Genomic DNA, 15,402 nt, shown 5'->3' on the forward strand with positions numbered 1-15,402 from the left:
GGCAAACTTCATCATAGAACTACCATACACGACGTGGTTTGCAAACATCGTACTAGTAAAGAAGTCCAACGGGAAATGACGAATGTGCATCGATTATAAGAACCTTAACAAAGCTTGTCCAAAAGATGCCTTCCCCCTACCCATTATCGATGGATTGGTAGACGCCGCATCCGGCCATCGATACCTCAACTTCATGGACGCATACTCCGGCTATAATCAAATACCAATGCACCGACCTGACGAGGAAAAAACTGCGTTTATCACACCCGACGGGACATACTGCTACATGGTCATGCCTTTCAGCCTGAAGAACGCCGGAGTAACCTACCAAAGGCTCGTCAATAAGATATTCCAAAATCTGTCCAGAACCAAATTAGAAGTCTATACAGACGACATGCTCGCTAAAACCGAATCCGGCGAACAACTCATCAGCGACCTCAAACTCATAATGAACACCCTACGAAAGCATTGAATGCGACTCAACCTGACAAAATGTGCCTTCGAAATGGAGGCAAGAAATTCCTCGGCTTCATGATCACGCAACGCGGGGTCGAAGCTAACCTAGAGAAATGTCGCGCCATCCTCGACATGACAAGCCCAAAAAATCTCAACGACATCCAAAAGCTCACTTGCCGGCTCACAATGCTATCCCGCTTCCTCGGAGCATCGGCACAAAAAGCAATCCCCTTCTTCAAACTGATGAAGAAATGAGCCAGCTTCAAATGGGAAGCAGAATGCGAAGAAGCCTTCCAACACTTCAAAAGAGTCCTAGCAGAACCACCTGTTCTTGCCAAACTCCAAACAGGGGAGACCCTCTACCTATACCTCTCCATAACGGAAGAGGCACTCGCAGCAGCACTCATCCGTGAAAACAAGCAGAAAGAACAAAAACCCATATACTTCATAAGCAAGGTCCTACAAGACGCAGAGACCCGCTACTCACGTCGAGAAAAACTCACTTTCGCACTCTTTACGGCCTTCCGACGCTTAAGACAATACTTTCAGGCCCATCCCGTGACAGTCCAGACCGACCAAGCAGTCAAATAGGTACTACAAAAGCCCGACCTAGCAAGAAGAATGCTAGCATGGTCCATCGAGCTGTCCCAATTCCAAATCAAGTTTGAACCCCGAAACGCAATCAAAGCACAAGCCATGGCCGACTTCATTGCCAAAATGACTCCGAGAAACACCACTCCCGAGTCATGGAAGCTGCACGTCGACGGCTCATCAAACGTCACCTCCGGAGGTGCCGGGGTCATACTCGAAAGCCAAAACGGGGTCGTAATCGAACAGTCAGTACGATACGAATTCTCAGTTTCTAACAATCAAGCAGAATATGAGGCCCTCCTGGCAGACCTAGCCCTAGCCAAGGACATCGGAGCAAAAGTCCTGGAAGTAAGCACTGATTCACAGGTAGTCAGCTCCCAAATCAAAGGAGACTACCAAACACGCAACCCTTTACTCCAACAATACCTCGCCAAGGTGAACGAACTGAAAGAAGAGTTCAATCACATTACCATACGACACGTTCCCAGAGAACAGAAATACTAGAGCAGATCTCCTCTCCAAGCTAGCCAGCACCAAACCGGGACACGGCAACAAATTGCTAATTCAGGAAGTCGTTAAATCACCGTCCATATCCACAACAGCTAACGCTTGCCTAACACTCTCTAGTCAAGGATCATGGACCTACCCCATCCTACAATACCTCCTCGACGGAATACTACCTGAAGACCCCAAAGAGGAGAAACGGACAAAAAGAGAAGCTGCCAACTACACGGTTGTCGCAGGACAACTATACAAACGCGAACTCTCACAACCCCTTCTCAAATGCGTCGAACCCGAGGACACGGAGTACATACTCCGTAAAATCCATGAAGGTTGTTATGGCCACCACATCGGAGGTAAAACCCTCGCCCAGAAAGTCATCCGAGCCGGCTACTTCTGGCCCACGGTTATCCGGGACTCCATGCAGTTAGTAAAAAACTGCGATAAATGCCAAAGGCACACCAACATCCATCAGGCCGCCCCGCACCAGCTCAGCACCATATCGGCAGAGCGGCCATTTGACACCTGGGGAATCGACCTTGTTGGACCCTTTCCTACGACACCCGGTCAACTCCGATATCTCATCGTCGCCATGGATTATTACACTAAGTGGATCGAAGCCGGCCCCTGGCCTCCATCACGGCAACCCAATGCCAAAAATTCCTCTGGCGACAAATCATCACCAGATACGAGATCCCCGAGATCGTTATCTCAAACAACGGAACCCAATTTGCTGACAAAAAGTTCAGAGAATTCCTAGAAGGACTACGTATATCCCACCGTTTTAGCTTGGTAGAACATCCCCAAACAAATGGACAGGTGGAATCCGCAAACAAAATAATCGTCAAAGGACTCAAGAAACGGCTCGACGAAGCCAAAGGACTATGGGCCGACAAAACTCGGATCGGTCCTATGGTCATACCGAACAACACCCCAAATGACCACAAGGGAAACACCTTTCCGATTAACATACGGAGTGGAGGCCGTCATCCTAGTGGAGATAGGGGACCCAAGTCCCAGGAAAACGGTCGGAGGGAACGATGAGGAAGTGGAACAAGACCTCATCGACGAAGAAAGAAGCATAGCCCATGTCAGAGAACTAGCCCTAAAACAAAGAATCAGCTTAAGGTACAACCACGGCATCATCAAACGAGAATTTGCACCCAACGACCTCGTCCTACGACGAAATGACATCGGAGCCCCGACCCCAGGGGAAGGAAAACTCACCCCCAATTGGAAAGGATCATACAAAATCAAAGCCACCATCGGAAGGGGAGCATACAAGCTCAAACAACTTAACGGCTACGAAATTCCGAGAACATGGAACACCGCCAACTTACGACGCTACTACACTTAGATTGACCGCCCTAGGTCCTCCCTTGTCTTTTTTTTTTCCTTTTTTAAATCAGATTTTATTTCTGTACTACATTTATTTACCCTTTTATATTTAAAGTATTAAACACAGGTACTCTTTCCCGCCATAACGGAGGGTTTTAACGAGGCCCAAATAAATTCCACTACGTTTTACCCTTCCCCTTTCTACTTCCCAAAACGGAATAGAGATACGGCCACAAACACCGAGAGCTGATCACCCTCGGGGCCTAACACACGGATATCCCTGAACACTAATAGCCTACCAAAGGTCCCAAGTCACAACAGCTTAAACACAAACGACTTAAAATAAAAAGCCCAAACGGCCGCACGAGTCATTAAAAAGAAAGCAAGTTATGAGCGGCCACGATGGCACAACTAAGAGTCCAAAAAACATCAAAATACACGGCCTACGGCCAACCAAATATCCAACACAAAACAAAGTTTAAAACAAACCAAAATAAACAAGTAACAATAAAACTATGCAAGGTCAACAATCTGGCCATCACGGACGGTCTTGAAAGCCCCCATTACTGACACATCCGCACCCGGGGCCAGCACCGAAGCTTGAGCCCTCATCGTTTCCTCGGTGGCCACAATAGCTCCCTTCGCGTCAACCAACAACTCCGCTTTCTCCTTCTTTAGAGCAGTGACTTCGGCCTTCAAAACCTCCAGCTTGCCAAGAATCACGGTAGCCTGAGAACCCGCATCGGAAGCCCATTGCCACTCTGCATTCAGCTGAGAAAGATATGAAATCTCGACCTCGGAAAGGCAGAGAATCGCCACCCCAGCTTCCTCAGAAGACTTAACCGCCTTCTCCCTCGCCACCTCGGTAGCTTCAAATTGCTCTTTCAATTTAGCCACCTCAGCCTGAGAATGACGGAGCTTCTTGTCCAATAGACCGACCTGAGCCATCACGGGCTAAGCCTTCTAAACGATAACAGCAGACCGAAGGAGGACACGATACATCAACTTAGCTTGGAACGAAACATCACACTCATCAAAAAATGGCTCCGTTCCAGGCATCAAGTGCTGATCTATGAACCCCGAAGCATCAAAACGGCGGTCCATCACAGCAGGCACAACACCCTCTTCCCCAAAGGTCTTACTACTAGGCTCCTCAGGCCTCTTTCTTTTCCGAGAAGCCTCGGCAGCCATCACCATAACAACTTCAGGCGAGCTCACAGGACCAGGTGAAGCCCGAGCACCAACCCTCACTCCCGACGAAACCACTTCCTGAGAAACTGCTCGAGAATCCGCAGCGGGGTTGGAGGCAGGGTTAGCAGGAGAGGCCGATGACCCCTCCTCCCGATCCATTGCTGCCTTCAAATGCGCCAAGGAAGTCAAACCACCAGCCATCTCAACTGAGAGAAACCAAAGAATAAACATCAAAAAACAATTAAAGGCACAAAATCGGGAAAACAAACATGAAAAAGAAGGAAACAACCACACACCAATATACGTCTGACAGGCCTCAAGATCCCCATGACATCCCAAGGATTTAATGGGCGCTCCCCAAACAAATGCCACAAAACACCGACTCAGGAAATCCTGAACAAACGGCGAAAAAGGAAGTCGCATGCCGAGCCGAGTGAACATCGACTCATAAACCCACATCCAATCCGGCACAGTGGGTGAATCAAGATTCAGATAGCAAACATGCTCATCGGCATCCAGGAGGGCAAGCTCGTATTGCCGCTCCACATCACCACCACCACAAATTGCCCCCTGATCACGGAGCCTCTGAAGATCGGCCTCCGTCATCCACGACGGAATGCCCCACACATCGTTAGTCACCCAAGCATAACGAGCGGGAACGGCCCGGGAAGGGGCTATCGGAGTACCCACACCGTCACTCCTCCGCCGATGCATACGTAAAACAGGGAGGAGCACCACTATCAGCCTACTAACCCTACGCAGAAGCATGGAAGATAAAAACCTACTACCCACTATCGAACCAACACGGCAGTGCTCTGCCCCTTCAAACAAAAATACCACCACCCTAAAAGACACAAATGCAGCACGAAAGGAAAACAGCAGAATAACGCATGACAAAATACAGAGCCACAAAAACACCAAAAAAACAAAAGCAAGAAAGAACGAAGGCATACCAACCTGATAATGCAGAAAAAGAGCCTGGAAAAAGCTGAGAAGCAGAAGTAGTAGCTCGAAGAAACACCAGAAAGCAGCACAGAGAGAAGGAGAATTTTTTTCAGAAGAGAGAACGAAAGGAAAATGAAACGAACGAGGGAAGCGAGGTGGAAAGCCAAAACGGTTTCAAAAGGGTCAGGAAAAGACGTAAATAGCCCTAAATAATAAAAAGGCGCATAGGGGCAATAAGGGAAAAGACACCTAAAACGTCCCCTCACAATAAATGCCCCTTGGAAAAAAGAAACCAATAAAGCACGCCTCGAAAAACGCAACAGGCGCATTGGACACGGAAGAGACACGTCATGACCAAAACGGCTAGACAAAATCTTCGACACGACCATCAAGACTAGGGCCGACACACCGACTCCCCCTCAAAAAATCAAACGACCATCCGAAGAGAACTAAAGACCTAGCTCGCGGTCAAAACCACATCTCCCAGCGACAGACCGAACTTGCTCGCTCTCCCGCTGCGGGGGCAACTGTTACGGATCCGGCCCACGGATCCATGACCCGGGATTGAACCCAAACCCGGCTGCCTGGGTCCAACCCGCCTCGCTCTCCTAGAAGGCCCAAAAGCCGGCCCTCTATAATTCCTAACCGACTTTCGAATTCAAACGTCTTCCTTATCTTAGCCAGACAAGATAAGAAAAGATAGCTACCATCACCTATAAATAGAGGACACAGGTCCCCCTAGGTATTCATTCATTCCTCACACCTTCTACCTCTTAGATCCATTCTGACTTAAGCGTCGGAGTGTCTTTGCAAGTACCTCCCCCCTCATCGCTCCAGTCAAGTAATCCGGCATCCGCCTCGACCCGCAAGTTCCCGATCCATCTCTCAACCCGTACCGGAGATATCCAGCACAACTTCTTAATAATATATATATATATATATATATATATATATATATATATATATATATATATTTTAAATTTTCTAAATGTATTTTTATAATATATATGTTATCGTTTTATCTAGTTTATATATATTTTTGAAAGTAACGTATATAAATATTATTACACATCTACTTAATCATTCATATTTCTACTATTTATATTTTTTGCTATTATACTTTAAATTTGTAAATTATTATTGATAATTTTACTATTTTGTTAATTATTTAAAAAATACTTTGCAAAAATACTTTAAATTTTATTATTTTTATATTATTAATTATTATATCATAGTAAAAATTATTTTACAAATATGGTATAAGAACAAAATTATTTTACCAACTGAGTCAAGATGGATAAAATATTTTATTAGTTTGGGAATATTTTTTTAAAAGAGTCGTCTAAATGATCCACTAAAGATTTTAGTACAGTTTATACTTTTTTTAGTTAAAGTAGACCAAAATTTTAAGAAAGGTCAGTTAAATTATTTCTCTGAGAAGTAGAAATATTACTATTCAAGTATAATATTGTTTGTGATGTTGTTGTAATATACAGTAATTAAGAACAAAAAAAATATGTTTTATTCTGTGTATTTTTGTAAGAAATTAGAAAAATAAATGTAATAGAACGAATATTAGTAATTATAAAATTTAGTGATTCTATTAGCATTAATCTAAAATAGAGATAGTGTTTATTGAAAAAACTAAATATTAATTCTAATTTCTAAGAGAATAAGGTAGCACAAATTTAGAGCAGTAATAATATTTTTTTTCCTAAAAATATATTGATTGTAAGAAAATTAATGTCAATCAATTTTAAATTTAGGAATTATGAAAAAATATGAAATTATTGAAAGTAGAGAATGACATAAAAAAAATGGAGTTATTGAATTAAACATAGTGAAGTAATGAATTTTATTTATGGATTTGGTTAATGTGTGTTATAAGGATATATGATAAATTTATTATTAGTGAGAAATTTTAAATATTTTTAATAAAAAAATTAATTTTATAATATTAATATGTGTTTTAAGGGTATAAAATAAATAAATCTTTTTTTTAATAACATTTTTTGGATTTTAATATTTTATTATGAGTAACGTTACACATTTAATTCTTTTTATAAATCAAGTTTAATTAAGCACTACAAAAAAAAGGCATATGGTCACGATAAAAAACCGTCATAGCTAGTAAAAAGGGTGACCATAGATCTATGGTCACGGTTTTCACCGTGGCCTATTCTCTCGTGGTCATAGGTCTATGGTCACGGTTTTTTTTATCTATGGTCACGGTTTCAATTTTCAAAATCTGACACTTTAGGCCACGAGAAACATATGTTTCTACAAATTAGAGCGTTCTCGTGTGTCGTAAGGGGACCAACCCCCCTAATCAATTAAAAAGGGGGGGCAAATCTCATTTTTTTTAATTCAAATAGATCAGAGTTATCTGGAATTCCTGGAAACAGTCCCAGAGCCCGGCTAGACCCTGGCTGGGCTCTGGCTGTAGCAAAAAAAAAAAAAACCACAAAAAATGGAACGAGAATAAAAAAAGAGATATAATAAATAAAAGAAATATTATTCTAATATAAACATTAATAGAAATCTAAACATAATTACCTATGGTCACGGTAAGCCTTATCTGCGGTCATCCCTCTTTAAAACCGTGACCATAGATAAGGCTATGGTCACGGTTTTCTCCGTGGCCATAGCCTCTATGGTTATCCCTCCTTAAAACCGTGACCATAGCCCTATCTATTTACCATCAAAACCAACCAACAATAAGAGAATCCAACTATTTGGCATCAACAACATCACCATATTTCCTAAAAACCTCCCTCAAACTTTGCTCATCAGTGGAATATGAAACACTTGCAACGGATAAATACACCATGCTCATCACTGAAGCTATATTATGTAAATCACATTATTCAAAAAATGCAACATTGAATCCATCCCACATAAACCAGAGTAACAAATTCATGAAACCATGAATCAGTACAAAAGGTTTTCCATTTAACCTAACACTCAGCTTATTCTTTACCCAAACAAGCACACATATTTCACAGAAACCATTAATTAACTTCCACCTAACAAAATATGAAAAATTAGACCATTCTAACCTAAATTTCGTCTGATTTTGGTTCAGGCGTAAAAAAGTGTTCTTATATATTAAGATCACTAATTCACCACAAAATAATCATAAATAAATAGCAAAAGGAATCAACAGAAGAGAGAAAAAGAAAAGAAGGATTAACTCACGTTCTTTTCCTTGCTGAGGTGGATTCTCTTGTGCTGTGGTGGTAACGGCGGAAGCGGCTTCCTCTGGCGGTGGCTCAGACGGTAGTAGTAGCCGCAGCAGAGCTTCAACAGCGGCGGTGAAGGTAGTGGAGGCGGTGATATACACCAGCTCAGCTTTTGACCCCTCTCTCTCTCATCTTCATGAGCTTTCTCTCTCTCTTCAAAGTTCGATGGTGGCTGGATAGTGGAGGAGCGCGACGCCTACTCTTCTTCCTCGCGGTGACAGGAAGCTCGCGGTGAGACGCGACAGAGGAGCTCGACGATGCTAGGGTTTCTGCCTTCGTCGATCTTGAGGGCTGTGACGAAGTAGGGGCTGGGAGGAAGGTGAACGACAATAGTAGGGGCTGGGAGGAAGGGAAACGACATACGATGGAGGGGTTGGGACTTGGGAGGAGCTCGAAGTGATTGGGGTGAGAATGGGGCTGTGACGCGAAGTGATTGGGGTTTTTTTGTTCCAAGTTAGGATGGAATGGGGATTTTGCTAGGAGGGAGGGGAAATTTTGGGATTCGGGGGGGGGGAACGATGGCGTTTAAGGGGATGGATAATTAAAGAAATAAAAAAATGAATTAAAAAAAAAACGTGACCATAGACAACCTTAGGCTACCCCTAATAACCGTGACCATAGAGCATCTATGGTCACCTTCTAAAACCGTGACCATAGATCCTTTTAGGTCACCCTTTCGAAATACCGTGACCATAGACCCTTTTTGGTCACTGTAAAAAACCGTGACCATAGACCCCTTTAGGTCACTCCTAAAACCGTGACCATAGACCCTTTTAGGCCACCCACCAAAACCGTGACCATAGACCACTTTAGATCACCCCCCAAAACCGTGGCCATAGACTCTTTTAGGTCACCATTTTTTGAAAAATCGTGACCATAGACCCTTTTTGGTCACCGTAAAAACCGTGGCCATAGACCCCTTTAGGTCACCCCTAAAACCGTGACATAGACCCTTTTAGGACACCCCCCAAAACCGTGACCATAGACCACTTTAGGTCACTCTCCAAAACCGTGACCATATGTACCCTATGGTCACCCTTTTTGTAAAAACCGTGACCATAGACATTTTTTGGTCACTGTAAAAAACCGTGACCATAGACCCCTTTGTGTCACCTCCCAAAACCGTGACCATAAACCCTTTTAGACCATCTTTTTTTAGAAAATCGTGACCATAGATACCCTATGGTCACCCTTTTTGTAAAAACCGTGACCATAGTTTTTTTTTGTCACGGTAAAAAACTGTGATCATAGGGGGTCTATGATCACGGTTTTTTGCCATGACCAAAAAAACCGTGGCCATAGACCCAAAATATTGTTGTGAAGTTAAATAATAAAATTTAAAATGATATTAATTATAATCAATTTTTATTATATTTGACTAATTTAATTAAATTTGATTAATAAGAAAATTTTAGATGTATAAGATTATTTTTTATTATTGAACATCAATAAGTAAGAACCTTGAGATGACACATGTTGCAATAATAATAGTGGGAAAAGCATGAAAAATAGCTACAATCTTTATGGCTCTCATTAATATTTCAGCTAGTGTATTGTAGCTGTCTCTTTTCGTCCTTCAAAAGCTTTCACAGGGATAACATTGTCAATTACCAACTCACTAACAAATAAATAATTAACCAAAAAATTATTCATACATGGCATTTCAAACTTCCAAGAGAGAATATACCTGAAACCTTACATATATGAAAATTGGATGACCTAATACAGTTAATGCGCCTAATTTCGACGAAAGTGCATACGATATTGCAAATAAAGTTGATTTCAGCGAAACTTGGCAAAAGCAAATAAAATATGCAAAATCAGTGATCGCATGAATCATATGAACAAAAGAGTCAAAGTCAAGACTTTTACAATATTATCACTTTCTAGTTTCCATTTTGAATGTAGTTTAAACTATTCAACAAACTTGGTGACCAAGTATGTATAGCCACATCAACAAATTATATAAACTTGGAGCCCCGTATGCAATAAATGATCTCAATTTAATTCTCAGACATCAATAGCCAGCAGCAATTTAATTAGAATAGCAAATAAATTCTATCCCCAGTTAGTAACAAACTCAATTATTGTGAATGAATCCTATTAGTAAGATTGAGATATATTGGGGCCATTAATAATTCATGTTTGGAGAGTCAAGATGGGCAACAAAGGGAAAAAGAAGAGCTCGTTTTCTTCCAGAGTTGGAACAATTATTGCAAAGCATATTTTTATTTGCGGAGATGTGAGAACGAGTAATAATAGAACTGCAACACCTGCTTCAGGTCCTGTGGCCACCATGGTTGCTGCGTCAAAGCATTTTTCTTCATCGCCTCATAAAGTGCGATTTAATTAGTCTCTATGTACTCTATCTAGCTATACTCTATAGTTTATCACTATCTTGATGCCTTTACTTCGTTAGAATTATGTAAAGTAAATATTTTTGTAATTATGTATTTTTCAGTTTAATCAGTGATAATCACTATTGATTAATTTGTTAAACTCATTTACAATTAAAGTTATTATTTTAAAAGTGATAAATCCATCACTTATAACACTTAGAACAAGTTGATACACCAATAGAACAAGGCTTGAAGCTATGCTTTAGTCTATTCATGTTCCTATGGACAAGGGGATCGGCGATACTAAGTACACAAGGGATAATGTGGAAAGTGTTGCTCGAGCTTCAGGGGAGAGACTCAGGAACTTGAATGAATTGGGAGAGAGCTTTTTGCCATTCTCAGTGTGAGAAAAAACATATACATAGTTTCAAAGAGTAACTAACCGAGTAATGATAAATATGCTAAGATAACTAATGCTAACAAATTAACAAACTTTTATACTATTTAACACATGTATGCAGTAAAGTAAGAAACGTATGGATGTCAAGTCACAGGAAATATTAACGATGTATGCGTGTATTGATCTTCTTAACAACATAGAGCACATTAATGTTATGATGCACATTTCAAGGCATGTGAAGGTGAAGAACGAAAGAGAGAGTACAGAGAGAGAACGAAGGAAGGAAGTTGAATAATTTGCTTGATAATTTATTGGGTGGCACTCCTCCCTCGGTTTGTATTGGGTGGCACTCCTCCCTCGGTAGTTGCAGCTGCATTCTCCAATCATGCAGGTCTATCCATCCCGCCTGAATCAACCGGAGACGAGGATGAGGTACCTCTTGCTCAGAAAGCACAGAAAATCAAGTGCCCACGGCGCTGTTTTATTGGGTGTCATCTATTTTTAACTATTCGGATAACTATTTAGTTCTTTGTTATTAAGTTGTGTATGTTATTATGTTATCATGTGTTTAGGTTACGACGCTATGTTATTATGTTATCATGCTATGTTGTTATGTTATTAGATTACAATGCTATGTTATTATGTTATTATGCTATCGCGATATGTTATTATGATATCTTGCTATTCACATATGTTCTTCATCAATATAAGTTGAAATTTCACAGAAAAAAATAGTACACGAACAATGTGCTGAAAAAGAAAATTCATTAACATTAGCAAACACAAGGCATCGAAAAAGACATGAATAAGGAACCACACATGCAAAAAAAAAAAGAAACACAACATGACACAAACAATGCTACGCAACAATAAATCCAAATACAGTGGCCAAAGAAAACACTAAACTCCACTAGGTACTCCAGACCCCCGGTACCTCCTTCCTGTGGACAGCTTCGCGTAGTATGACCAGGCTATCTGCATAGCCCACACCGCTTTAGTCGATACTAGTGCGAATTCTAGTGCTCCCTGGACGACTTTCAGATGTACGCCTCTTACTGGGATCCAGGATGACAGTAGGACCATCAGATAGGGTCAGAAGCCTTCTGGAATGGGAGGATTGAATCCCATCCGGTAGACATTAAACACCGTGCTGAGGCGATATCCCTCGTGGACATAAGTTGCCTAACTTAGGGGGGAATATGCACAGCAAGCAACTGCATGGCGACATGGGTAGTGAAGTGCCTGAAAGTATCCACAATCGCAAGTCTGATCTCTCAACGAGACTCTATAAGTACCAAGTGAGAAATTACCTGTGGAGTCGTCTCGGCCACGTTAAACTCCGAATTATCCCTATCATACAGTCGTCTCGATGCCTTCAGATTTACCTCTATTGCCTTCACAAGTAACAGACTAAACTGCTGACCTATACCTAACTGTTCCTCAGCATCTCTTCCCTTGCAAACAAAGAGATCTGCCAATCTTTCATAAGTGGACTTCACTAAGGAACAAACTGGAAGGTTCCTAACACCTTTCAGCACCGAGTTAACACACTCGAAAATATTTGTAGCCATATGGTCGAATCTACGACTCTCATCCCGGTGTTGAGTCTACTTGTCATACTCCATCTTGTTTGTCCAGTCACACATTGTCGGGTCTTCAGTCCAAAGGATATCAAACCAATAATGAAACTTGACATCTGATCATAGGAAGGATGAAAGCAGATATCACATGATAATCAAGCTTCCTATGATCACTAGAAATGGAGGTGGCCAAACATGTATGAGGTCCATTATACCGTCTGAGCTCCCAGATACCCTTCCGCCACCGAGCGTGATCCAAATCAACCATCTGCAACTATTTCTTAACTACTTACACTTGTCGTAGTACTTGTCATCGGCCGAATCCATCCCTTTGTACTCAATCCCATGCCGGATGCTATAAGTCTTCACACATAAGACGACTTCCACTTTATTCTGAAACTGCTGTCCAACTTGGAACTCCCCTAGACTTGCACTCTCCTGTGAATCTCTCATGCCAAATTTAGATTCTATATCCGGTAACCCCCTCAGTCTCATCACATCCAAGTCCAGAGTCAAAACGTGTGGTGGGTACTGTTGAGTTCCCGAGCTCCCCCAACAGGAATACTCCTCCCTTAGTTATCACCACTGTCATCAGCAATCATGGCAAGATCTACATCATCCTTATCCCTAGGACATCTTCCAATACATCCAGTTCTCTAACTCCTCCAGAAATCAGAATCATAACAGGAGTATTCATGTTAGCACCTAGTTATGTAATCTCATCTCAGTATAGCTCAGCTTTGAAAGACGAAAATACCATCCAATCTCCCTTAGATGCAATTATAGGCACAGATGATGACCCCACAATCGGGGTTGAACTAGAAACTACTGCCGTTGGTAATGATGGATGATTCTGGTTCAATCTTCCTAAACTAGAGACCACATCCACAAGTTTGGCCAATAGTTCAGGGATTTTTACCTCGAGAAACTGCTAATGACAGTGCAATAAAATTTGCAAATCCTCGTCATTGCCTATCACAAACAAGTTTTACTTCACCCCATTGCGGACAATAGAAATCAGAATTTGATAGTATAGCTTATCGATCCATTTCATCCCATGCATTCTTAATTTTCGTAGTACGGTGTTTTGAAAATAAAAAGGCTCATAGAAGGTCTGATAAAGACACTCAACAGATCTTTATCAGTGAACTTTATTTCCGATTGTATTTTTTTCTTAATCGTATTTTTGTAGTACACAAGAACTAAAAAATTCTCCTCACTAGCCATTGTCAATTTACCCTCAACTCAACACTCCACGTTACGACCCATTTATATAGAACACACATCCTAAGTAAACCAAATTTACCCAATTTGATTTAATTACATGCATTTATTCCTATTAAATTGAATCAGATAAATTCGAATTATAACTCTAACTCTATCAATATAAATCGAATCACCCTCATTCGAATTGCATGGATGAACGTCCACCAACATAAATCGACATAGTCTGCTTCGAATTGCATGGATTTACGTTCTTTAATATAAATCAAATCAGGTTGATTCAAATATCATGCAAACTTAGTAAATCGAATTAGGTTGTTTCGATTTACATAAAATTAGGGCACCCACGTAACATTTTCCATTTTAGGGAATCCATATAATTTTCTACCTCAATTCATTTCTTTATGTGATTTTTCCTAAAAAGTAGAGTAGAAATTTATTTTGAAACTAAAAGTTTGTCAATTGTGTTAGAAATTCTAAAAATTTATATCTTATTATATAATCAATTTCGTTACTCGCTCCAATTTCATTATCTCTTTTTATCCAAAAAAGTATACAATGTCACACTTATTTCAAAGAAAATAAATTTCTTCAAATACATGATATAATGTATAATTTAAGAACAATAAGATAAAAATATCTAGAATTTCATAATACTATTTTAATTTTTCAATAATGATAATACAAAGAGTTCAAATCTACCAAAATAAATTCTAAATCTCAATTTAAAAGTTGTCCTTTATACATCTTATTTAAATATGAATTTTGAAATTTAATTTGGATCTTCTTTTTTTCTCCTAATATATATTATTTTTGACAAACTTTGGAAAAAATAAATCTATCAGACTAAAAAAACATTATATCAAATAATTATTATAAGAAGATTTATAATTAGAGAAAAAATGATAAAAATATTAATAATAATAAAAAATAAGAAATGAAGCCCATATTAAAGAATATTAAAAAAAAATTCATTATAATAATAATAATGCTGAGAAATGATATTATTGTTTTAGTCTCTTAGTCTCCACCTCTAGCCATTTTTTCCCTCTCTTTTTTTTTTATTTAATTGTCAAGTCATAAAAATATAAAGAATAATTCCAGAAAACGCTAGCATAGCAAAATCAATAGAAACTATATAAATCAAGATACATGAAAGAAAAATAAATCATTATATGATAGAATTAATATGAGTATATTTTATCATTAAATAAATAAAGTTAATGTAAAACAAAATTATACGTAAAGAGAAAAAAAGAAAAAAAAAGAGTAGTTAAAATAGCAAAAGTGATAAAAAGATAATTTTTACAATTTTATTCTACCATTTTTATATTTAGAAGACTAAAAAATAATAAATTTCTAACTAAATTAATTTGTATATACTGTATTCAGTTTAAATAAATAATAAATTAATTTATTTTAATTTAGTCTTTAAATTAACATATCATAAAAAATAAATCAATTAATTGATATACATAATTTTAAATACTATAATACTTAAATATATAATCAAATTAACTAGTTGATATAATTAGTTTATCATAATAAATTATATTTGATGACTTAAAATAAATAAATTAAAAAATATTTTCAAA

The 15,402-nt window shown here is 39.3% G+C and overlaps 1 protein-coding gene across 1 annotated transcript; it reads left to right on the plus strand.

The window, feature by feature from the left end:
• The first annotated feature begins 2,485 nt into the window (after positions 1-2,485).
• Positions 2,486-2,905, plus strand: LOC140173220 (uncharacterized). The gene has a single exon (XM_072195994.1). It carries the CDS (start codon positions 2,486-2,488, stop codon positions 2,903-2,905), a length of 420 nt encoding a protein of 139 aa, XP_072052095.1.
• Positions 2,906-15,402: the final 12,497 nt, after the last annotated feature.

The sequence above is a fragment of the Arachis hypogaea genome, chromosome 5 (assembly GCF_003086295.3).
Source record: "Arachis hypogaea cultivar Tifrunner chromosome 5, arahy.Tifrunner.gnm2.J5K5, whole genome shotgun sequence".
Lineage (NCBI taxonomy): Eukaryota > Viridiplantae > Streptophyta > Magnoliopsida > Fabales > Fabaceae > Arachis > Arachis hypogaea.